Here is a 25,911-nt window from a genome sequence, read left to right as displayed (position 1 = left end):
AGGATGAAACACGTTCGTACTTTTCCGATCCGAACGATGTGAGCATTCTGATACGAGGCCTAAATTGTAACTTTATATTCCACAATACAGCATACTAGTGCGAAGTAAACATTCTAGAAAAAATACACACCGTTGTAGTCTAGAGTGTTGCATTTGATGAGTCCCAAAACTGCATAAGCTTTCACAGTACCAAAATCAAACGGGATGTCGTTTCGATCACACATGTATAATACCCTCTCAATCCCTGAAATCGTCTACCAAAATTACATTACAATTCAACCAGCGTGTGAAAACCGATCCAGATTTCGTCAAATGTTACCAACCGACACCAAAAATTCAACCGAATCTGCATCAGCTTAGCCAAACATGCTTCAGAAATGCACTCGCGTTTATGTTTTTAGTCCTGAGTAAGAATGCGCGGTACTTAGCGACAGCAAATCTGCAAAATATAGCTCAAAATTTTGGTAGGTGCGCTCAGTACTACTCCTTGTAGAATCTGCTATTTCGTGCACCTACACTTTCCGGCCATTCAGCACCAGTTTATGTAGTTCTGACATTGCTCTTTGCAAGCGCATCAGAGGCGATCTTCGTCGGCAGTGAAGTTTCGATTGCCACAAAACTCTCGAATACTAAAAAGACATGAATTTACACGATTTTTTTCAAAATGTGTGGAACATTCATTCAGCTCAACCAATCCTGGGACAACAGTCATTGCTGAAAAGTTTAGAACGTTATTTTCGAGGCTTAGTGGAACAGTAAGAGCCGTCATAAGAAAAATTATGATCATTAAAAATATGTTTCATTGGCAATTGCTTCGAAGCATTATCACTTCGAGCCAGTTTTCTTTAATCTCCCGGCGCAGAAGCTGCCTGCGAGTTGAACCTAATTTCAACGTCATTCTTAAAGCGTTCTCCACCGAGTCATTTCTTTTTAAATGTAAGAAAAGGAAGCCGTCATTGGGCTCAAGATCAGAACAATTGTTACAGGAAAATTCACATTAAAAAATTTTGAATTTCCCCTTGATTGTTGACTACGGCGCGGATACTATTGTCTAACCCTCCCTTCACTCAGTAACAGGTTCATAATAAAATCGGTATAATAACTGAAAACTTCTCTGCTTATGGGAGCTACGATTATCACTGTTTGCTATACGCCCCGATAGGGAAATGACTACTGAATCAAAGCTAACTGGAAATAGTTGCACGAGTGGAACACGAAAAAGTTATGCATAACTTTAAACGTGTTACTACTTTTTGATTTTGGAATATCATTGAGAAGCCCTTACTTTTCGAATACGTCTCGTAGAATGAAGTTTATTATACAAAAACTCATCTATCAGTAGCGGAAGAAACTACTTGTGTGTCTTTCAACAATGTCTGTTTTCATACGATAGAAAATTTCCTCATAATATAACGGAATTCTGTCAAACATATACATAAAGAGTGCTTAAAACCAGTGTTGGTGATTGTCGATAATTTGACAGAAGCTGCTCGATATTTATCTATATTGTATAAAACATTTTCAATCCGGTAGAAGATGCTACAAGAACTCGTGTCTCTCAATGCATGAACCGTGAGAGAATTTTTCTACATTTCATCGCTCCACTTCATACTCTGAGTCAGGGGTGCGAAAATTTGACATTTTTTTTAACTGTCGCTAAACACAAGACAGCCACTACCAACGATCCGCTCAGCTGCTACGTTTAACAGTAGCCAACACGCAATGACACGATAGCTAGGTGCAGTCGTGAGAGTCACGACACACGACAGCAACATTGAGAACAGTTCATTTTGTCGCACTCTCTCACAGCAGTCAAAGCCACACCGTTCGCTCTGCGGTAGTGTACGTACATTCTGGATAGGTAGCTGCTGCATTTATTTTCGTTCAAGATTTTTTTAAATGTCGCGAGCTCGAAATGTCATGACATTTCTATAACTGGACAGTCATATCGGTTGTGACTGCTCTGGACTGCATTAGAGTGGGAGCGACGCTGTCTATATTGCTTGACACCGCAGCGGGCAACCTGGAATTCTGGAATAATTATAAGATCATGTACAAAATGAATGTTTTTTATTTAATGTAATTTATAATAGCAAATCGCTTGGTAAAAACAGTATTTAGATTAACTTATGAATTCCGACATACATATATGATATTCGAAATGTATTGCTACGGCAAAGAAAAACTTATGCAAAGCAAAGTCTTGGCATTACATTCCTTTTGTGGAATTTTTCCTTCCTGTTTCAACAGACTTCACAGCTGATTCTTGGTGTACAGAATCATTGCATGGCTAGCCCGATCAGAAGAGAATATCAAACGAAGTCCATATTATGTCATTCTTTTCGGAATAGCTAAATAGTTTTATTTGGTATTGGTTAGGTTGAATTAAGAGCTAAAATATCAAAACTGAATACCAAAAACTTACACCATTTATACCAGATTCATAACAAGTTGAGCTATTCAAAATACCAAAACAATAACACAAGAATATTAGTTTATACCCAATTTCATTGTTGATGTCTGTTTGAACCCAATTTTGATTACAACCATTTAGTCGTGCTGATCTAAAATTAGAATCACAAGCTTAATGTAACAAATTTAATACGCCAACATTTAGGCGTATAAAATTTGCCATAAAAATAAATGAGGGGGAGAGCTTAATTGCATACTTGAAGGCTAAAATTAGTTATGAACATGTTTGTTAAAGATGAAACAGTTTCGAACCTGCGCTTTTGAAGTGAAGGCGGTAGCTTCAACGCAAGGCCGTGGCATCCGATTGTTAGTGAGTGGAAATACAGCCATTATATTATAAGCCCTACTAAATGACTTCGTCGCCCAGATATGAGAACGCTTTCATAGCTGCTTCGTCCTGTTTAATTTTTTGCTCTTTCCTTCCTTCTAGATGTTTTTATTTCTTTTTGTTCGACGTTTCGCTTTTCGTGATAATGAATAATCTAATTGTAAAATCTGGTCAGCGTTTACTATTAATAATCTAAAATCAAAATCAATCATTTCTCGAGCATAAAATAAATACTTTGAATATGTTAAATGTGAATGAGATGATACAGATATTAAATTTACTTCGACAAACAACTTTCTAATCCTTCGTAGAATTTGAACGGGATGGTTTTGGTTTTTCTATGGAAATTCAACATTTGGTTACTATCACTTATAATTTCTTTGAGTTGATCTTGGGTATTAAAAAACGTTTATCGACGTCAAAGGCTCTCATTTTCTTTCATCAATAAATGTGATGTAAAAATATGCAAATAATAAATAAGATTAATAAGCTTTTATGCATGCATTCCAAGTAGATTCATGAGATTCTCAAATATGTAGTAAAAACATAATTACTATTTAAAATTTTTCAAGTGCATTTAGTATATAACCACACAATGAGGTCTTGTTCATCGCACCTCAACGAAATTATAATGCTATTCTATGTTGCCCATTTTCGGTACACTGCAGTAGTTTCGAAAAATTTTTCAGAGCTCTGGAATCGACAGATAAATGAAGTTATTTTGTGCGGTTTCTTAATTATAACGGCTATTGAAAAGGAATCAGGTTAGCCTTTTCAGCAGAAAAACACATATAATTTAATGACAAGTGGATGTTACAGACCGTGATTCGACAATACAAAGGGAGAAAATATCTCAAATGTTCATGGAACTAGCATGGAGTAAGACCCGTCCCCCAAAAACACATTTTGTAAAGACTAAATAAAATATAAATTAACCGGAATCCATTTCATCTATTCCATTTCGGAAAAGGTCTTTTTGAAAATCTTTGTAAGGTACACACTAAGAGAAAATCATGTAAATTTACGTCTCAGCTTACTTAAATTTACAACCAAAAGCATGTACAAATTTATCATGTCACTAAATTAATTGACAACTTTTAATATGTCAATATCGGATGAATACAATTAAATTTAGAAAAGCGGTTTTAGTATGTATATATGAATGTACAAACCAAACACTGACTTAACATTACTAAAATCGTTTAGGAAACATTATCTTACGAGAACCGAACAAACATTTGAATCGAAAGAACGAGTTTAGTTTTGACCGAATTTCGCTGTGAACGAAGAACAATTTGTTTATTTATTATGGGGTCTGATCCACGCTGCGTTCCTGAACGACAGTCGGCCCAAAAGTATTCGGATATAGGCATTAGTTTCGGAAGAACCAGCTAACCTGAAATTATACACTGCGTTTTGCATACAATTTTTTTGTTCGGTTCTAGAAATGAAGATGTTTTACAATTTTTGCATTATATATAAGATCTGAGTCTGTTTTTTACACCCAATATTTTTATCCGGTGTTTGTATTTAAAAATATTTAAGAGTGTTTTTCATACTAAATAGTACGTTTCCGATTTTTGCATTGATTTACAAAGTGTCATATACCACTCGAATCCGATCGTCGAGATGTGTGTATGTGTGTGCTCTAATTGAGTCCACTTTCTCTCAGAGTTGGCTGAACCGATTTTCATAAGATTAGATTCGTTTGAAAGGTCTTGTGATTCTATACAATGCTCAAGAATTTTTGTTGAATCCAAATTCCGGTTACGGAGTTACAGGAAAATAAGTGCAAACATTTTGATTAGGTGCTTGTCATAAGTGACCGTGTAGAGAGCTGCGATTCGCTTGAAAATTGATCATAAATCTATCTAGTTACTAGATCTTGCAGACAGATCACCCAGTTTCTGGTTCCGTAAGTACAGGAGAAAAGCAAACTTTCTCAGTGAAGATTTCTCAGAGATGGATGGGTGAATTTTCATAAACTTAGGTGTAAATGGAAGGCATTATAATTTTACACGATACTCGTGAACATTATGCGTATCCGACTATCGGTTACGGAATTACAAGGTGATATAGGCTCAAACTATCAAACAGTTGTTAAAGAGCGAAACGAACAAAATCGGATCTGTTCAATACTGTTCACAAATTGAAAAGGTGATGCTAGTTTATATCCAAATAAACTTTTATGTTTTCTTTCAAGACTCAATTATTCTCTTTTTAAATGCATAAGTAACAATTATAACCTATTTTATACAAGAGAAAGGATTTATCGCACCTCTAGGTGCTATAAAACAAGGTTTTTTGTAAATTCCGATCGATTTAAGCCTAGATATAATGGAACATTCATAAATGCAAACATACATTGACTTTCATGTATCTAGATATATTAAACATTATTGGATGATTCGAAAAATTTTGTGTAGCTATTTTGTGAAATTAAGGAGATTGCATAAAGGTAATAAATATTTTATTACTAGCTGAATGACCCGGTGTTGCTCGGAAATGTTTAGGGAAAATAAGGCCGAAAAATTTTCTCGAAGTTTTCCTGCTTAGTGAAATACTCTGATTGTAGTGAAACATAACAAAGACGACAACCCGATTAAACAATACTCCGTAAATGTTCAGATTGTTCACGGTCAGTGTCCCATCTCAGATCTCACAATAATCATAATTTTCATGATATCCTCGTCAAATTGGGTCAGTTTTGTGTTGTTATGTTTTCCGTAAAATTCGATCAATTTTAACTTACACTTCTCATGTTTGGGGCTCTTGCTAAAGAAATGACCTTATAATTTCGATTGATATAATATAAAATATATCTTTTTTTTGTCAAGAAGCATCGTTTCTCGTCACATAAATTTTATATCGAACTCTCCATTCTTAGTGAACTTACTACAGCTCTCCTCCATGATAAGCCGCATGACCACCTCTGAATAGCGCCAAACTTGGTGACGATTTCTTTAGTTGTTTCGTAGTTATGCTGAAACTTGCATACACTCGCGTTCATAGGCAGATCAATATAATTGTCCCTTAGTTCTTTGAATTTCCCGGCATATTACACCCCCATATCAAAGACACTTGCTACATCCGCCCCCCATATTATGATATCTTCGGTATGCAAAATGTTTCTATGGTCTTCAAAACGTATCAATTTTCGTGAAATTATATGACCGCCTCCACACCCCCCCTCCTCCCGGTTAATGACACTTGCAACCATCCCTCCCCTATAAAAATACCCGTAAGACCATCTCTGAAACGCAAGAATTACCTGTGCCAAGTTTGGTGGCAATCCGTTAAGTAGTTCCGGAGTTATGGCGTTACAAACATACAAACTTACATCCTCTTTTATAGATATAGATACTTCGAATAAATTAATCAGCCCTCAAAATCATTTAAACAGGGTTTACAATATTCAATCCATTATTCTGCCAAAATTGGATTTTTTGTATATATTATGAACTTCTCACTAAAATTTACTAAAAATGACAGAAAATACTGACAGCGGCACTTTAATACATTCTTACATTACTCACTGTCAAAATAAGAAAATAATAACAAAACGAGCTATCATTGTAAATTTATTCATTACTTTACTATTCCCAGCAATTCTTGCAACATTTCACAATCCATTATGATAGCTAAATAAGCAATGATAACTGAATAAACTATAGTTATAATATTGGTTTGCTCTTCCCTTATGATCGGGAGTACTCCCTATGAAACAAACGTAGTTATGAAAAAAAAAACGCAGCGGGCAGCGGTTCAACGCGATTCGACAACCGGAACAATATATATATATATATATATATATATATATATATATATATATATATATATATATATATATATATATATATATATATATATATATATATATATATATATATATATATATATATATATATATATATATATATATATATATATGCTTCACACCGGTGTAGTGCCACCGTTTAAAACTAAAATGCCATTAAATCTGGCTTAGAAGTTTTCAACTAAAACAGCTGGTTTTCGTCATTGTTAACGATTAACTTTTGTGATTTTACAGCGTTCATTTTCGAATGGAATTATTTCACAAAGTTTGGAAGTAGTTTTGAGAAAAATACGCACGAATCGTTTCCGAAAAACACTTCGAAGGTATCAAGCCATTATTGATGCTGAATGTGGATGAATTTGCTATTAATGCATTTGGCTGAAGGTAATCTATTCAATGAAACAATACTTGAAAGAAGTTTCGCTTTGTTGCAACAGCGTCAGTGATATTAAGTACCAGATTCTATTAGCATTTAACTCAAATCTTATTTTACACGTAAATAAAGTAGGCTCAGTAAAATTTCCACACAAAACAGCTCGTTGCATGCCAAACGATTTTATTGGTAATCTATTATCCTGTAGCTAAAAAAAAGTTAAATCTCTAAATTTATCGTTGATTTCTTCGAAAATGTGAGTACACAGTTTAATTAATGTTGAGAAACATATTGATTCATGGTCTTGATAGATTTGCGAAATTGCAAAGCCGAAAGATCCTGCAGAAAGATAATGTTACTGCAAGAAGTATGTTTGAATGTTTGAAAAAAGAAGTTTATTTGAAAAAGGGGGCTTTTACTAAGATGGGATGCTTAATACTATTTTTCCCTAATACATAACTTATATATATATATATATATATATATATATATATATATATATATATATATATATATATATATATATATATATATATATATATATATAATACATTATGCACCAAACCTCTACAAATTCGTGCCACCATCCCGGCTGGAAATCAAAGCATTAGTTAACACTGCTTTTCAGCTTTGCTCACCGAACCGCTTCCTTCCAACGAGAGTGCGGAGCAACAAAAAAGAATGCAGAAAAACCGTCTGCATAGCGGACCAAAACTTACATGTGTATGTCTCCATACACCCCGTGAGAACAGGCATAAAACGAATTTCAACGTTGAGCCTTGTTGGTGGATGTCTCTCGAAATTTGTAGAATTTGAAAGGAGAAACTGTTCTTTGTGGTAAGCCATTCTCTGATTGAAGAGAGGAGAACAGCTACCGATGCGAGCATACGGGTACATCCACGAGAGAAAATGTCATGAGAGCTATGACATTTTTATCCGCTGCAGTCACGGCAAAGTTCATTTGGCGACAGCTACCATTTGTGCGGTTTGACTGTCTGCTGTTTCGTGTCATTCTCCGGTACCGTTCGCAACCCTGCTCTGAGTAATTCAAGGCCCTTAAAAAAATTTACTGTCTGTAATGATCGGTGCTGTGTGGAATTTACCAAGAGAGAATCGCAAATTCACAATCATCCCAGAAAATCGAATTGATGATTGGACTTGATGATTCTCATACTTGGTTGCAATATTTCAAAACCCTTGTGTGGAGCATTCACACACATTTTCATAGACACAACTTACACAAAGTTTATATGCACATAGTTAGAATAAGCGGCAAAAGTAAAATGATTCGTGAGAGCGTTCTTTGATACGATAAAAGCCATCCTTGTTTAAAACAATGATTAATAAGTCATAAGCTTGGTATATCAGATACAAGTAACAATAGGCAAACAAAACTATGAAACGATGTTGGTCAATATCGATCCTCGAAATTTCGGTTGAATTTTGATACTACATAATATTCATTTTTCACTCAAAACAAAACTAAATGGGCGAAGAAATGTAAGACAAAAAGAAAACGATGTTTAAGCTTCTGTCTCTCTTGCATTGTCGACCGAAGATGGATTTCGTTTTCACATTTCAAGAGCGGATTTTGTGCGTGACATTTATACTTAATGAACTTAATCGGTTTTAAATAAATGAAAATAAATATCTGTTTTAATCTTGATTTTATTCTTTTTGTCTTTCTCATATAGAAAGGCTATGCAATCACTGTGAAAACCGACTTTTTAACCGATTTCATCCCGATCCGACTTCCGATTCCGAAGATATAGAATGATATGTACCAAAAAAATGGAAAAAAATATGCACTCACTTCTTTCAGAGATGGCTTAACCGATTTTCACAAACTTAGATTCAAATAAAAGGACTAACAATCCCATAGCCTGCTATTGAATTTTATTTGGATCCGAATTCCGGTTCCGGAGTTACATGGTAATATGTGAAAATTAGTGAAAAAGTGTGCACTCATTTTTCTCTGAAACAGTTCAACCGGTTTTTACAAACTAAAATTCAAATGAAAGGTCTTATAGTTTCCTAAAATTTTATAGAACATTTCATCCGGATTCGACTTCCGGTTCCGGATCTAAAGCGTGATAAGTGGAAAAGTACCAATTTCATTAGTAGTTTTTCACAAACGATGGTCGAAAACCGGTACAAATCCCATGCAGAGCTTGTTAGTTTGTGAGCATAAAAACTTGATTCGGCACTACTGGTGCCCCCTTTTCCTGTTCCAGAAGCACCGAAAGTGGTGAAGAAAAATTTCAAAAATAGAACTCACTTCGTCTTCCCTGCGATGCTTGAACCGATTTTCACATATCTTGATTTGAATTAAAGCTCATATTCTATTTAAAAATACTGTGAAATCTCATCCGGATCCGACTTCCGGCTCCGCAGCTACAAGGCGACGAGTGTCAAAGTTTTCAAATCGCCATATAGAAAGAAAATATGTACATCACCGAAAGAACAAGAAAACACAAAACTAACGATGCGTGCTTTGTTCTATTTCGTACACGCTATGAATGAATCGTGAATGAATGGTTACGGATTTCTGCTAATGGTGTGTGATACTGGTAAAAGACGGTGCTGCGGTCGATAAAAGTTTTAGCTATTCTATGATAAGTGCGATTGAAAGAATAAACAAATGTCATTGAATTCAAATTTATTTGAAAAAATATCCAATTTCCACAGCCAATAGTGCAGTAATACCGTGCCGGTGGTGTAATGATGTCAATAATAATAATAATAATAAAAGTAATAATCCTACTACATGTTTTATGCTGCTGATTCATGCTGTTTAGCTTGACTTACATATGCAGAAGTAACAGAAACGCAGGTTCGCTTCGTTTGATAGATTTTGCCTAATTGGTTTAATCGAAATAAAGCATGAGATAGTAAGTTTAGATTTACCTAGGTTCAAAACTGTTCCAATTTGTAGGTCATATTTGTTGTTCGCAAGCAAACCAACGGCAATTTCGGTCATCTGAATCCGGTTTTGAAAGAATTGGAATTGGTAATTAAAAATGCAAAAGGGTCTCACTCACTTTCCTTCAAGATGGCCACATCGATTTTCACAAACTTATAGGTTCAAAGGAAAATTTGTGAGATTAAAAATTACCCTCAAGTTCATACAAAGTACACATCAGTGCGTTAGCAGTTCAATATAAACTGTTAATGCACTGATGAGTCGTAAACGAATCTTAAATTTTTTTTTTCCTTTCAATATAATCACTTATACTTCAAAATGTATAACATTTACAATCCTCCATTCCTTGTTCCAGTGGCAACCGGTTTCCCATCCGGCCAATATCCGTTGCACACTCGTCTTTTGGAAATCCAGTACGCTATCGAACAGGGTGCAACTGAAATCGACATTGTCGTCGATCGAGGTCTGGTGCTGCAAAACGATTGGGAAAAGTTGTACAACGAGATCGTCCAAATGCGACAGGCTTGCGGAAGTAAAGCTCATCTAAAAACTATTCTAGGAATTGGTGAATGCGGAACAATGGTTAATGTAAGTTAGTAGCTTGGCAGTTATTTGCTGCCCGACTAAAAATAACGTTTTTTTCCGCAGGTCTACAAAGCTTCTATGGTAGCAATGATGGCTGGATCAGATTTTATTAAAACTTCCACCGGGAAGGAGGCGGTCAATGCCACCCTCGTGGTTGGACTTGTAATGATTCGTGCCATTCAAGAGTTCTACAGAATAACAGGGAAGAAAATCGGTCTCAAGCCTGCCGGAGGTGTACGAACTGTGAAAGATGCCGTCGCTTGGATGATCATGATTCAGGAAACATTGGGAAATGCATGGCTGGAACCGGAACTATTCCGCTTCGGAGCTTCGGGACTGTTGGATGATGTTGAGAAGCAGTACTATACCCTTTTGTCAAAATTAAAGTAGAGGTAGCTCGTTGTTTAAAATGTGTATTTTTGTTTAAATTTGTACAATACCATAACAATAAATAACTAGAAGATTGCACACTCTTAATTCTCGATCCGAAAGCCTTGGTCGGGCGATGAACTGTACTCAACGGTTCGGAATTTTCCGTTTTTCATGAAGTAACCATACTTCCCTCGAACGCGACCCTGTTCATCGCGCTCTTCTACGTGAAACTGCCGATTCTTCCTGTTGAAAAAAATAAAAGAAAATAAAATTGAATTTTTCTATTCAACGTCAAGAGTTGCACAAATTCGTAACAAAAAAACTGCCTTGCTACCGGTAACCATAACCGTGCGATTAGTATCACAAATCAAACCACCGTTACCCTTTACCCGTGTCATATCCAAAGGCATAACTGGTTGGTCCTTTATGACCGTGCAGCTGAAAATCAACTCGAGCACCTTCGTTTTCATTCGGCAATCTCCTGGTGTTTTCGTCCATCCGTCGCTGTTGACTGGGAATAAATTCACCGGTGTTCAAGTCCGCCTGTTTCAGATCCTTCGCTGTCCTCGTTGCCTCCGCATCAGCATCAGCTTGCGTCAGCCATGCCGAAGCCAAAAGCTTATCCAGATCCAACCCATCCAGGAAGTACTCTTCATCGACCTCTCCTTGAGCACTGTTCAGTCTAGATTTTTCGTTCTCGATCTTTTCGATGTTTTCCGCGTTTTTTATGTTGACCAATTTCTGGTTTGGCATATACTTTTTACTCTTAGTCTTCTTTGGTTTCTCAGCATAGTAGTTCGGTTCGTTCTGTTCCACCGGTGGAGGCAACAACGGTTCCGTTAGATCATCCTGTCGGGGTTCATAGGAGCCGTATGAATTCTTTTGGGGAGATTCTGCTGACTCGGCGGGCGAATCGATCCCCCCAACTGCGAAAAAATCCAACAGCTTCTCAAACTCATCCTGCTCCTGCGGAACGACCCGGATCAGGTACGGGGGTTTCGTAGTGTCTTTCGATGGTGTTGCGCTGGTTACGGCCCCGACCGACCGATCGTCCCGGCTCGTGGTCAGTGCCTTCGGTTTGCTAACTTTAACCGGTAGTGCATGAGAACGCATGATGGCACCAAAAAAGAATAGCGCCAGCTGGTTTGAGATGAAACAAGAAGAGTGGAATATTTGTTATATTTTTTATGGGTAAAGAAAATTAATTAGCTTAGGTTTATTACTAAAGAGTTATGCAATAAAAAAACAAAATTAATCTATCGAGTCGTTTTGGAATAATAAAATCAAATATTTGACTAAATCATTGTTCCACTGTATCCTAACATGAAGGATTAGAAAGTCTTGTCTTCTTTAGCAAAAAGAGTTTTTTTAATGAAATCAATTTCTCAACGATCGGTACAAACTTATTGTCTCTGAATAACCTAAAAGAATCCACTAAACTGTCATGATTGCCTGTTTTTGTACTGCTCGAAAAACGTTTGGAATGTCTCCAGTTCCATTAATAAAATTAGAATTATGAGAAAGGATGAACAAAAAAGTAAAGGGAGCTACGATTAAAAATTGGTCAAACAAGAATGTGTGTAAATCGATCAAACTTTTAATTAAAATATCAGATAATGATTTTTATCCTATGTAGACATCCTCTCTCAAGCCAGTTGTCGTATTCCGAGCCTCAACCTGGAAGGGTTTTTTTGCGTCATTAGTTATATAAGCTAAGATTCGGTTGCGAAGTCTTTTGAAACTGAATTTACAGTTTCCACGAATGGAATATAATAACGGAATATTGCTAAAGTTATCAATTTCGTCTAACTCCTTCTATCAAGTTTGACACAGACCTTTTGGTCAGATCTCCTGTCGCAGAACCTTTTATTTATTTACGTCTTACTTTGCTATGGAACTCCTTTACAAAAGTCACTCTGGCCAAGTATGGGTAAAACTTAACCGTGAATATCTATTGCTGCTCCTAACAAAGCAACATAATTTTTTCTCCATGTTATCGGAAATATTTTCAACAATTCATGATGATTATTTTCAGTAGTATGAGATAACCATAATAAGCCCAGAATTGTTTTATAAAATGTTATGTATGAACGAGCATTAAGATGAAACTCCGCACAAAGTTTCAACCGCATGAATTGAGCGAATCATCGCACAAAGCATATCGTGCAAAACTGACACAGGAATACAGAATATTTTCAGTTAATGAATGCAGCGGGGTTTACGATACGTTTTATTCGCTAGTTAAAACAGACACTAACTATGTATGCTTATAAACCGTGAGTATTTTTATTGACTATTACGAGGAAGATCCATTTGTGTATGTTGTTCAAGAGAGTCAATATATGTCTTTTTCGCTTGAGAAAACTGAAACTAATCCAGGGTAGTTTCATCAAACAAACACTTTTCACGAAGCTGTGTTGGTTTTGCACTTAGCAACGGTGATTTGAGCAAACCAGATAAAAAAACAGGTTCGAAACTGACACGATTTTCAGTTAAACAACGATGAAACTAGGTTCGAAACTAGCTTCAAACAAACGGTTCGGCAGCAGGAAGGGTGGAAACTGTTAAGTTTGGCATCAAGCGATAACGGTTATAGTCATTCTCACCTATTTCAGAATTATTCGTTTATTGCTACAGATCAAAATCTTTGCCATAGTGACAATGCTTCACCTGATTCCAACTAGGCATCATTATATAAAAGAACTAGATAGTATTCAAACAAAATCTTTTTTATGTGGTATTACAGCTGGTTTGTAAAATGTTCACTAAAAATTTCTATTATATAAGTGAAAATTATTTTACCATTTTTCATGATTTTTTATAGAATTATAAATACCCTTTTTCCACGTTTGGCAAGATTTATTTTTGATTAGGCTCAAATTTTGCATAAGCGTTTTAAATGGGCAAACGAAACAATTTATATCATCAATTTGCCTTTTTTACTCTTGCCTTACTATGGAGAAGGGACTAAGCAAAAATCCCTTGAAAATTTTAGGGGAGAGTGGGGCTACTTGAACCACTTTTTTGTTAATTGATATATCTTTTAAACTATTTGGGGTAAAACATGTTTTACCTACGGTTAATCAAAACAAACCTTTCTTCTCGATATTCAATGTAATCAATAAATGTAAATTCGATTTTTGACATAAATGGCAGCTTTTTACAATATTATGTCAGAATGGTATATAACACTCGGCCCTCCGGGCCTCGGTTCATAAGTCGGTTTTCACAGTGATTGCATAACCTTTCTATATGAGAAAGGCAAAAATAAATAAAAATCTCGTTTTTGAGATATTTGAATTTTAAGAGTTCTTTTTAAATTAAAAATCAAACAAAATTTTTTTTTATAAGTGCTAAATTACCTAAAGCATTGCAGAAAACACCAAATCGATTGGACTACCGTTTCTAAAACATATATTATTGAAAACTTTTAAGGGATTTTTGCTTAGTCCCTTCTTAAAAGTAAGGCTAGAATAAAAATGACAAATTTCTGATGCAAATTGATTTGATTTTATCATAAAAAATGCATATGCGAAATTTGAGCCAAATCAAAAATACAAAAAGAATTAACTTACGATTTCGTATGGATTATTAGGAAATTAATGTCATATTAATTCCTAACTTAAATTTAGAAATACTAGATGGCGAAAAACCACTGCATTTTTCATGTAATCGATCTTGTCCCCTACACAACTCTGTAAGTTTTTTTGCACCGTTATAATTATGCGAGTGAAGCATTGAAAGTTTGCGATATTCGGAAGTGTGGCGAACGCATGCCAGAAAGGCACTAATGATATTTTAAGACCTTAAATTTTAATTTAAGGTTGTGAAAATCACAATCTGAAATAAGCATCATTTTCGCCTTCCCATAAAGAAAGGATATGCAATCGCTGTTGAAACTGACTTTGAACCAAGTCTCGCAGGTCGGAGTGTCGTATACCATTCAAATCAGTTCGTCGAGATGTGGGTGAACATGTGCAATAAATACGCACTTTTTTTTCTCGGATATGTGTGAACCAATTCAAATAAATTTAGACTCACATAAAAGGCCTTACTTCATTCAGTAAAAACCATTCAAGCGAAGAGGTTGTGTTTCGATTGTACTGGCTCGTGAGTTAACGGCTGCTACCGAGACAATTCTAAGCTTCAGGTAGTTAAACTGCCCATAGCAAACGCAATATTCGGAGCGTTTCCCGACTGGAAAGCTAGCAACGAAGGCCATCCCGTTCATACGCACAGAGGTGTAGAAACACAGAGGTGCGAGAGCATAGAAGTGACGAGTCACAGAGGTGCCATCGCATAAAGGTGCGAAGACGAAGGGGTGCAAAGGCACAAAGGTGCTAAAGCAACCCAGTGCTGATCTACCAGGTACCAGAATTTGTACGCTGCGTAGGTTCAAAAGAGACAGCATATATCGCGAGGTGCTACACTGCAAGCATCGCATTTGATCGCCGCCAAGAGCAAAAGCACTGTACCTGGGGTCAGGTACAGGCAGCACAGCAAGTGCAGTGGTGTTCACAACGACGGCAGAGCAACTGAGATAGCAGTAAACGACAGAAGACTGCCAATTGGAAACAGCAGAAGACTGCCAATTGGAAATCGTTGGAAGAGCTTCACGTCGTTCTTCACGATAAAAGAACTGAGACATCAGCTACAAGGTAGATTTAATTTAATTTATTTTTTATTTCTTATATCTGAAATTTTACTAAACATAAGTTTTTATTTTGGTATTATTAATTTACAAAAAAATTTAATGTAATGGATGATCTCATGGAAGATCATCCGAATCCGATTCCGGATACTAGTAAGAGTTTAAATACTCCGAGGGCTAAACATTATCCACAGGGTACCACTGGGCCATGGATAGTCTATCTTCGAAAAAAAGAAAAGATTTTAAATTTGAAGCAAATTACCAAGGATTTGACATCACATTTCTCTGAAGTTAAAGAAATATGTAAAGTTAATAGAGATAAAATTCGAGTTGTTGTCAACGACTTGAAACAGGCGAACGAAATTGTAACCTGTAAATTATTTTCTGTTGAATATCGAGTTTACATTCCATCGAAGGAGGTGGAAATTGACGGTGTTGTGACTGAAGCAAGTCTGACGGCCGATGATTTACTTAAAAATGGAGTTGGTCGTTTTAAAAACTCCATGCTTGAGGGAGTTAAGATACTCGAGTGCAAGCAATTGTACTCAGCATCTATTGTCGATGGAAAAAAGTCGTATCGTCCCTCAGATTCGTTTCGTGTAACATTTGCCGGATCTGCGTTGCCTAGCCATGTCTATATCGATAAAATTCGTCTTCCTGTTCGGCTTTTCGTACCGCATGTTATGAATTGCACGAACTGTAAAAAATTCGGGCATACAGCTACTTACTGTAGTAATAAGTCCAAATGTATCAAATGTCAAGGGCCTCATAAGGATAATCTTTGCGATAAAGATGTTGAAAAATGTGTTTATTGTGGAGAGAGACCTCATGATGATCTTTCAGTATGCGCTGCATTTAAGTTGCGTAAAGACAAAATGAAGCTTTCTTTAAAAGCACGGTCTAAGCGCACATATGCAGAAATGCTTAAAACGGTTATACATATCTCCCCCTTGGAAACCGAAAACGGGTTTTCAAATCTTATGGAGCCAGAGGAATCTGACTCCGACGGAAATAGTGAAGATACCTCGTTTGTCACTCCTCAAGGGTCTGTTAAGAGGAGATTAACAAACCACAAAATACCTAAAAAGACACCTAAAATTACATCTTCAAAAAAAGATCCCCGTGTTAAAGCTAAAAAGCCAAATTTAAAACCAAAAACTGTGCCTCCTGGTTTGTCAAATTCACAAACCAATCCAGGAACTAGCTCAAGAAAAGACAATTATCCAGTGGGCTCCGTTTCACATTCACCAACAGGATTACTTAAGTTTTCGGAAATTGTAGAATGGATTTTCGCAGCATTCAATATTTCTGAACCTCTAAAGACTATCATAATGGCATTCCTTCCAATAGCTAGAACTTTTTTGAAACAGTTATCAGCTCAATGGCCAGTTCTTTCAGGTTTTGTATCATTTGATGGATAATTTATCATCCGCCGCAAATGATTCAATCACTGTTCTGCAGTGGAATTGTCGAAGCATCATGCCAAAACTTGATTCATTTAAAGTTTTGTTGCATAGTCAAAAATGTGATGTATTTGCTTTGTGCGAAACATGGCTTACATCAAATATAGCTTTAAATTTTAATGACTTTAACATTATACGTCTCGATAGAGACTCTCCGTATGGTGGAGTGCTTTTAGGAATTAAGAAATGTTATTCCTTTTATAGATTAAATATTCCTTCGACTTCTAGTATAGAAGTTGTTGCTTGTCAAATAAACATTAAAGGAAAGGACATTTGCATTGCTTCAGTATATATTCCTCCAAGAGCTCAAGTTGGACAACGACAGCTTAATGAAATTGTCGAAGCCCTTCCTGCTCCACGTTTGATTTTAGGAGATTTCAATTCGCACGGAATGATGTGGGGTTCCGTTTACAATGATAGCAGATCATCCTTAATATATAATATTTGCGACAATTTTAGCATGACGGTACTAAATATGGGTAGCATGACACGGATCCCAGGACCTCCTGCACGTCCAAGTGCATTAGATTTATCTCTTTGCTCGACTTCAATTCGACTAGATTGCACCTGGAAAGTATTTCCTGATTTACACGGTAGCGATCATTTACCAATCATCATCTCAATTAGCAGTAACAAAGGCATTGCTGATTCAGTTAATATTCCATATGATTTGACAAAAAATATTGACTGGATTAAATACCAAAGTAAAATTTCAAGTGCCTTAACTTCAATGGAAGAGCTCCCCCCACTTGAAGAATATGACTTCCTCGTTTGTTCGATTCTGGAGGCCGCAGAACAAGCCCAAACCAAACGATTTCTTGGTCCATCGTCTAACAGAAGGCCTCCAAACCCTTGGTGGGACAAAGAGTGCTCAGATGCTAAGCACGCGAAACAAAATGCCTTCAAGACGTTTTTAAAACGAGGAGGAGGAACTCCTCAGAATTTTGAAAAATTCTTGACTTTAGAAACCAAGTACAAGAGCATACTTCGGGCCAAGAAATGTAGCTATTGGAGACATTTTGTCGAAGGTTTGTCAAGAGAAACCTCAATGAGCACTCTTTGGAATACGGCCAGACGAATGAGGAATCGTAACGTAGGAAATGAGAGTGAGGAATACTCGAACCGATGGATATTTGATTTTGCGAGGAAAGTTTGTCCAGATTCTGTTCCTACGCATAGCATTATTAGGGAATGTTTTTCAAATAATGGTTCCATTGATAGCCCCTTTTCAATGATGGAATTTTCCATAGCACTCATGTCTTGTAACAATAACGCTCCTGGGTTGGACAGAATTAAATTCAACTTGGTGAAGAATCTGCCCGACCTCGCAAAAAGACGTTTGTTGGAATTGTTCAACAAGCTTCTTGAGCAAAATATTGTTCCACCTGACTGGAGGCAAGTGAAAGTTATCGCCATTCAAAAGCCGGGGAAACCAGCTTCCAATCACAACTCATATAGACCCATCGCGATGTTGTCCTGCATCAGAAAATTGTTCGAAAAAATTATTCTACGACGTCTCGACACTTGGGTCGAGACGAACGGTTTGTTGTCAGATACTCAGTTTGGTTTCCGTAGAAATAAAGGGACGAATGATTGCCTTGCATTACTTTCGTCTGACATCCAAATTGCCTTCGCTCAAAAGCAACAAATGGCATCTGTATTTTTAGACATTAAAGGAGCATTTGATTCAGTTTCCATTGATGTTCTTTCAGACAAGCTTCACCAACATGGACTTCCACCGGTTATAAATAATTATTTGCACAACCTTTTGTCAGAGAAACGCATGCATTTTTCACATGGCGATTTGGTAACATTCAGAATTAGCTACATGGGTCTACCGCAAGGCTCTTGCCTCAGTCCGCTCCTCTATAATTTTTACGTGAATGACATTGACAGCTGTCTAGTATCCCCATGTACACTAAGACAATTGGCAGATGATGGCGTAGTTTCAGTTACTGGACCCAAAGCTATTGATCTGCAAAAACCATTGCAAGATACCTTAGATAACTTGTCCGTTTGGGCTGTCCATCTGGGTATCGAATTCTCTGCGGAGAAAACAGAGCTGGTCGTCTTTTCAAGAAAGCATGATCCCGCGCAGCTTCAGCTTCATATGATGGGAAGAATGATCCAACAGGTTTTGACTTTCAAATACCTCGGGGTGTGGTTTGATTCCAAATGCACGTGGGGAGGACACATTAGGTTTCTGATAACAAAATGCCAACAAAGAGTAAATTTTCTTCGAACAATAACCGGATCTTGGTGGGGTGCTCATCCGGAAGATCTAATAAAATTGTATCAGACAACGATACTTTCAGTGATGGAATATGGATGCGTTTGCTTTCGTTCCGCTGCAAACTCTCATATTATCAAATTAGAGCGAATTCAATATCGTTGTTTGCGAATTGCTTTAGGCTGCATGCATTCGACACATACAATGAGTCTTGAAGTTCTGGCGGGAGTTCTTCCATTGAAGGATCGTTTTTGGGAGCTTTCGTCGCGACTACTAATAAGATGCGAGGTACTGAATCCCCTAGTTATTAATAACTTCGAAAGGCTAGTTGAGCTTCAATCTCAAACAAGATTCATGACTGTATATTTTAACCATATGTCACAGGAAATCAACCCTTCAAGATATATTCCTATCCGTGTCAGCCTCCTAAATGTCCCTGACTCAACTTTATTTTTCGACACATCCATGCGTGGAATTCCGGAACACCTACGCTCGTTGGAAATCCCAAAAATATTTACAAGTAAGTTCAGGCATATCGACTCTGAGAAAATGTTTTACACGGACGGATCGCGAATTGAAGAAGCGACAGGGTTTGGTATGTTCAACAATAATGTTTCGGTCTCCTTTAGGCTTCAAGAACCTGCATCTGTTTATATAGCAGAGTTAGCAGCAGTTCATTATAGTTTGAGTGTAATCGTCACATTATCTCCAAACCATTATTTTCTTTTCACAGATAGTCTGAGTGCAATTGAAGCCATTCGCTCAAAGGCTGCTGGCAAAAATGAACCTTTTTTCTTGGGCAAAATAAAACAGTGCCTGAACGTCATATTGAATAATAATTATCAAATCACAATAGTTTGGGTCCCGGCTCATTGCTCCATTCCAGGCAATGAAAGAGCCGATATTTTAGCCAAACGTGGTGCTATTGAGGGTGAAATTTATGAGAGACCAATTGCTTTCAATGAATTCTATAGCGCGTCTCGCCAAAGAACACTTGCCAGCTGGCAAGCTTCTTGGGATAAAGATGATCTGGGTCGGTGGATGCACTCAATTATTCCTAAAATATCGACAAAGGCATGGTTCAGGGGATTGGATGTGAGTAGAGATTTCATTCGTGTGATGTCCAGACTCATGTCCAATCACTACACGTTAGATGCACATCTCCTTCGAATTGGACTTTCCGAGACTAATCATTGTGCTTGTGGCGAAGGTTACCGCGATATTGACCATGTTGTTTGGACATGCGTGGAGTATCGTGATGTCAGATCTCAACTAATAAATTCCTTGCGTACCCAAGGTAGACTATCCAATGTCCCAGTTCGCGACATTCTTGCTTGTCGTGACGTTCCTTACATGAAACTTCTTTATTATTTCATTAAGTCCATTGGAGTTCCAATTTAAATTTTATTTTATGTTAGATTGTTTTCTCTTCCATGAGTTCAACCAATAGCCAGCTATCTTATATTAAATAAAAGTGATGAACTGATACAAACAAACCTGAAATAGTTATAAGATCATGTACAAAATAAATGTATTTCATTTAATGTAATTTATAATAGCAACTCGCTTGATAAAAACAGTGTTTAGATTAACTAATGAATACCAACATACTAATAGGATATTCGAAATGTATTAGGTTTAAAGTACTATGTATTGTAGATGCCACGGCGAAGAAAAACTTATGTATATTGCCTATGAAATAAACGTATTTATGAAAAAAAAAGGTCTTACTTCTCCAAAGTACGCTATTGAGTTTTATTCACATCTGACTTTCGGTTCCAGAATTACAGGATGATAAGTGCAAAATATTGTAAAAATTAAGAACTCAGTTTTCTTAAAGATGACTGAACCGATTTTAGCAAACTCAGATTTATATGAAAGGACTTACAATCCCATAGAACGTTATTGAATTTTTATCTAAATATGAATCCTGGCTCTGGAGAATGATAAGTAAACAACTTTTTTAATCCACCTAGTGGTAGAATGATGCCATTCTCATATAACTTATGTTTTCAAAATCATCACTAGAAGATTCTTTCGTTTCTTTTTTCAAACTTCAAACAAAATCAAAAACTTTCTTCGGTATACACTACCACCACCTTTTCAATTTGTAAACAGTTATGTCAAGTTAAATTGAATTTAAATGTGGGAACCCTGCACGCTATACCAAATTGAACAAAGCACGCTGTGTGCTAGGCGGGTGCGTTTTCTTCTTCTTCTTCCGTACCAGCGCGTACCGATTTTGCATCATTTTGTATGACAGTTTGAAAGTTTTGATACTCTTTGCCCTATAATTTCGGAACCGGACGACGGATCTGGTTGAAACTGCACAGTATCTTTTCAGATACTGAGAGGTTTAAGTTGAATCATGGTTTGTGAAAATTGGTTTAACGGTTGCTGAGAAATCGAATTTAGCTCCGTTTTTGGAGCTTTTCTTCACAATCACCGGAAGCGGAAACCGGGCAATAGTAGTCCCAAAGTAGATTTATATATCCACCAACTAACAAGGTCTGCCAACTTGATTAATTTACCAGTAAGTTTTATAAAAATGTTCACCTCGTTTAGCCATCGCTTGTGAAAAAATATTCATGAAATCGAAATTTTTGCTAATCCCACTGTAATTCCCACGGAACCGGAAGTCGTACCCAGATGAAATTTGGTAGGATTATATGGGGTTGTGAGACCTTTCATTTCAACATATGCTTGTGAAAATTGGATTGGAAAAAAAGAGTCAGATCCAGATGAAATTCAATAGCAACCTATGGGACTACAAGACCTTCAATTTAAATCTTAGTTTAATAAAATCGGTCGAGCGGTCTCCGAGAAAATCGAGTGCACTTTTTCTTCATTTTTCAGCACATTTTACCGGAAGTCCGCTCCGGATATTATCCAATAGCCCCTTATGGGATTTAGATACCTTTCATTTGAATCTTACACACACACACACTCTCATACACACACACATACACACACTCACACACACACACACACACACACACACACACACACACACACACACACACACACACACACACACACTCATACACACACACTCATACACACACACTCATACACACACACACACACACACACACACACACACACACACACACACACACACACACACACACACACACACACACACACACACACACACACACACACACACACACACACACACACACACACACACACACACACACACACACACACACACACACACACACACACACACACACACACACACACACACACACACACACACACATACACAAACACACAGAAGAGCAGCGTCAAATGACCTAGGTCCAAAGACGAAGAATGCCGGACTGTTTTCGGCACCATAAGAAGACGGACGAAGCGTGTGGAATGCTGCTCGGTTTCGGGAGAGGTTTCTCCGCCGGGAAACTCTTCGTCGGGTAGGCTAGACCCACCGCCGGAAGCTAGTTGAGCAGGCGCGTCGTAAACCGGTTTCGGAACGTCGGTTTCGAGTGAACTTCCAGCGTCGGGGACCTCTCTGTCGCGGTAGGCTAGATCCTTCGGCGGGGACTAGTCGAGTAGCCACTACAACACCGACTTGTGTCGTCAGGGCGCCAGCGAACCAGAAGCTATGCTCCAACTAGAATCGCCGGACCGACCTCGGCACTCTCTCGTGTGTCTCGTGTGGTGCAACAGGGGACTCGGTGTCGGGAGAGCCTCTTTCGCCGGGGAACTCTCCGTCGGTGTAGTCTAGATCTTTCATCGGGGATTAGACGAGTAGATCGTGGCGTAGCACCGTTAACATAGTCGGGGCACCAGTGAACCGGAAGCCATCCTCCAACAGGCATCATTGGATCGATCAAGGCATCCTTACGGTCGGGCCGTAGACGGGTATCGAAAACGTCGGTTTCGGGAGAACTTCCATCGTCAGGGAACTCTCTGTCGGTGTAAGCTAGATCCATCACCGGGGACTAGTCGAGTAGACGCCACAACACCGATTCGAGGCGTCGGGGCATCAGCGAACCGGACGCCATGCTCCAACCGGAATCGCGGAGCCGACCTCGGCACTCCTTCGGGTGTAACGCGTGGCGTAAAAGGGGAAACTCTCCGTCGGTGTAGGCTAGATCCATCGTCGGGGATCAGTCGAGTAGTGTGGCGCGACGTAGCGGAATTGGGTCGTTGAGGCGCCAAAGGTGGATCGAGATGGATAAAGAGAGAAACGCAGGAGCCCATTTTCTCCCAAACGAAGAAGTGCACAGCCTCCCCCGAAGTATTGAGCTTAGCTTAGTTCCGGGGGGATCGAGGCAAGATGTCCAAGGTGTTTTAGTGGGTAAGGTTCAGCCAGTCCCACTCGCTGGTTCACAATAGCGGTAGCTTGACAACTACCGAGCGCGTGAGCTGGGAAAGTACATAAGGTATTTCACCTTGTAAAAAAAACACACCCACACACACACACACACATTCGACATTCGGTTCCCCGGGACTCGGTATAAAAGTCGGTTTTGCACAGTATTAGGAAGGCAAAAATCTTATATGAATCATCTTGATTGTTACAAATGTGTCCAAATTCCAAATTGTGTAGTTTTAGTCGCAAAGCTTAAAGTTTCGTTTCTACCGGCACTGTCAACACAGATGTGTAGTAGAACGAATGTCTGCGAAAGCGATTGCTTTATCATTTATCAGAAGCAACGACTATCCAGCTCTGTTTCGGCCACTAACTGAGAAAATAAATGAAATGTGACGTGTACCAAAAGTCGAGAAAGGCGAAGTGCAATCTACGTGGCAAGGAATATGCGTATACTGGTGGCAAAGCAAATTTAGGCACGCCAAAAAAGAATTGTAACAATCTTGATGTGATTATCAATCGATGTGAAGAAAATTAGACGTACTGAAAATCAAATGCAATAATTCTCTGTTTTCAAGAAATATTGTAGATAAATTACACTTTATTACATCTAACCAACGTATTGAGTACATTACATCACCTTCACTGAATACCGTATATGTTTCTGATATGAAATTGTGTTCATATATTAATATCAGTTGTGAGTAGTGATGTGCAGCAATTTTGATGTAATATCACAAATGTGTTTATGTCGTTCTAAAGGCTGTAATATTACACGAAAAGATGCCAAATTTCCTATCAGAATCGACTAAGTATTCAGTCAAGCTGATGTAATCTACTCAATACGTTGTTTCTATGGAATAACGTGTGATATATCTGCAATATTTTTTGAAAAGAGAAATTTATTGCATTTGATGTTCAGTACGTCTAATTTATTATTCAAATCGATTGATAATCACATTGAAGTTGTTATAATTCTTTTTTTGCTGTGTGGAAACACCTTTCTGTACATCATATAAAACTCCACAGTCGATAATTCCATTTTATTTTGAAATGATTTCTGCGCAAGTATCAATTGATACTTACAGATATCGATATTTTATTGCCTTTTGATACCTTGTATCGATACCCAAAATTTCGGTATCCCGATACCTTAGGTATCGATACTTTGCCTTCCGTGTACCATCCTACCCTACAAACTATCCAGAACTTTGCCCAATAGAGAAGAACTGGGTTCTAATTAAGTGGAATCTGATCGAAATTATGGACCGATGATTTCAAGAGAAGATGGAGAATCATCAGCTTGGACCTATCTGAGAATCCGTACGGAATCTAAAAAAAAAGTTTGAGTATTTCACAGAGAGAAGAATTTACATCTTAATCAACTATTTATAATTTACATATAATTTTATTGTTCTAAAATAAACAACCGGTTTTACTACTACTTTCGTGTCCGAAATTTATACCCAGAATTTTTTACTCCGTTGTATCACGTTGATTTATTACAAAACACTTCAGCATTGGCCCTCAGCAACGGCAACGCAACTTTGCGACTGTTATGTAAAGAAAATGTTAAATTACCACAGCAACGCGTTCAAAATGCTAATATACAATTAGGAGCAAAAAATGCTCATAGAAAGTAACAGCGAGTTCAAACGTAACCATTCTTCAATGGAAAGTATCTTTTGCTATGGAATCCTCTAGCTCTATAAGTTTTCAGTTCCACACTTTCAGAATACATTCAAATTCAATTTATCCAGTCTATGTGAACGCCGGCAACCGTACAAAGGGAACCGTTATCGGCACCCTGAATGATGACATTAGGATCACTAATCAACCGACAATATTCACTCAATTTTGTACATTAAAAACCTGTAATCAATCGCAGCCGCATGTCTGATTGTGAAGTAGATACACACGTATACCGATTGAGCACCATTAATTCCTAATTATCACTGATTGCTGAAATGTAGAAAAAAAATGAGCACTACATTTTCGCTCCACATCACCAATTATATGTCCATCGCTTTGGTGCGTTACATCAGCCTAAATGTGGTAATCCCCGGTGGTCTCGTTTCGGGTGAAGAAAAATAAATCAATTACCAGATATAAAAACTTCATCCTGTTGCTGCGTCTGTTGCTCCCGCGCTATTTAGCTTCACTTATAACACTCCGTCTTTTGCTCCAACTAAAACAATGAAGCGCACTAAAACACTAATCTCAAAATCCCTTAAACACTATTCACATGTAATCTTGCTAATCTGAAACCGAGCGCACCGAATGAAAAACCGCAATAACACTTAACTCTGTCGTTCGGAGTCAGTCAGTCAGTCAGTCACTTTGCGCACAGACAGACGTCCATCACTTTTCACC

The 25,911-nt window shown here is 37.6% G+C and overlaps 2 protein-coding genes across 3 annotated transcripts in view; one reads left to right on the top strand and one right to left on the bottom strand.

The window, feature by feature from the left end:
• LOC131429994 (deoxyribose-phosphate aldolase) overlaps positions 1 to 10,964 on the top strand; it is a 14,082-nt gene extending 3,118 nt beyond the window's left edge. The window contains exons 3-4 of the mRNA XM_058594593.1: positions 10,269 to 10,501; positions 10,562 to 10,964. Coding sequence (XP_058450576.1) covers positions 10,269 to 10,501; positions 10,562 to 10,888 — 560 coding nt within the window. The 3' untranslated portion in view covers positions 10,889 to 10,964. The remainder of the gene's footprint in view (positions 1 to 10,268; positions 10,502 to 10,561) is intronic.
• Positions 10,896 to 25,911, bottom strand: LOC131429995 (uncharacterized). 2 transcript variants are annotated; one of them, XM_058594596.1, is made up of 3 exons: positions 25,642 to 25,911; positions 11,253 to 12,010; positions 10,896 to 11,113 (listed from the first exon to the last, which is right to left on the bottom strand). In XM_058594596.1, the coding sequence occupies exons 1-3, from the start codon at positions 25,657 to 25,659 to the stop codon at positions 10,972 to 10,974; spliced, it is 918 nt and encodes a 305-aa protein (XP_058450579.1). In that variant the 5' UTR covers positions 25,660 to 25,911; the 3' UTR covers positions 10,896 to 10,971. The 2 variants fall into 2 exon arrangements, with proteins under 2 accessions (XP_058450579.1, XP_058450577.1); XM_058594594.1 differs by having other exon boundaries at positions 11,260 to 12,010.

This window comes from Malaya genurostris, chromosome 2 (assembly GCF_030247185.1).
Source record: "Malaya genurostris strain Urasoe2022 chromosome 2, Malgen_1.1, whole genome shotgun sequence".
In the NCBI taxonomy this organism is placed as follows: Eukaryota; Metazoa; Arthropoda; class Insecta; order Diptera; family Culicidae; genus Malaya; species Malaya genurostris.
This window is presented reverse-complemented; position numbering and strand designations above follow the sequence as displayed.

Excerpts from the sequence above, each read along its gene's own strand:
- LOC131429995 (XM_058594596.1), bottom strand. Across the intron at positions 11,114-11,252 it reads GGATATGACACGGGTAAAGG|GAAGAATCGGCAGTTTCACG; the intron begins GTAACGGTGGTT and ends TTTTTTCAACAG.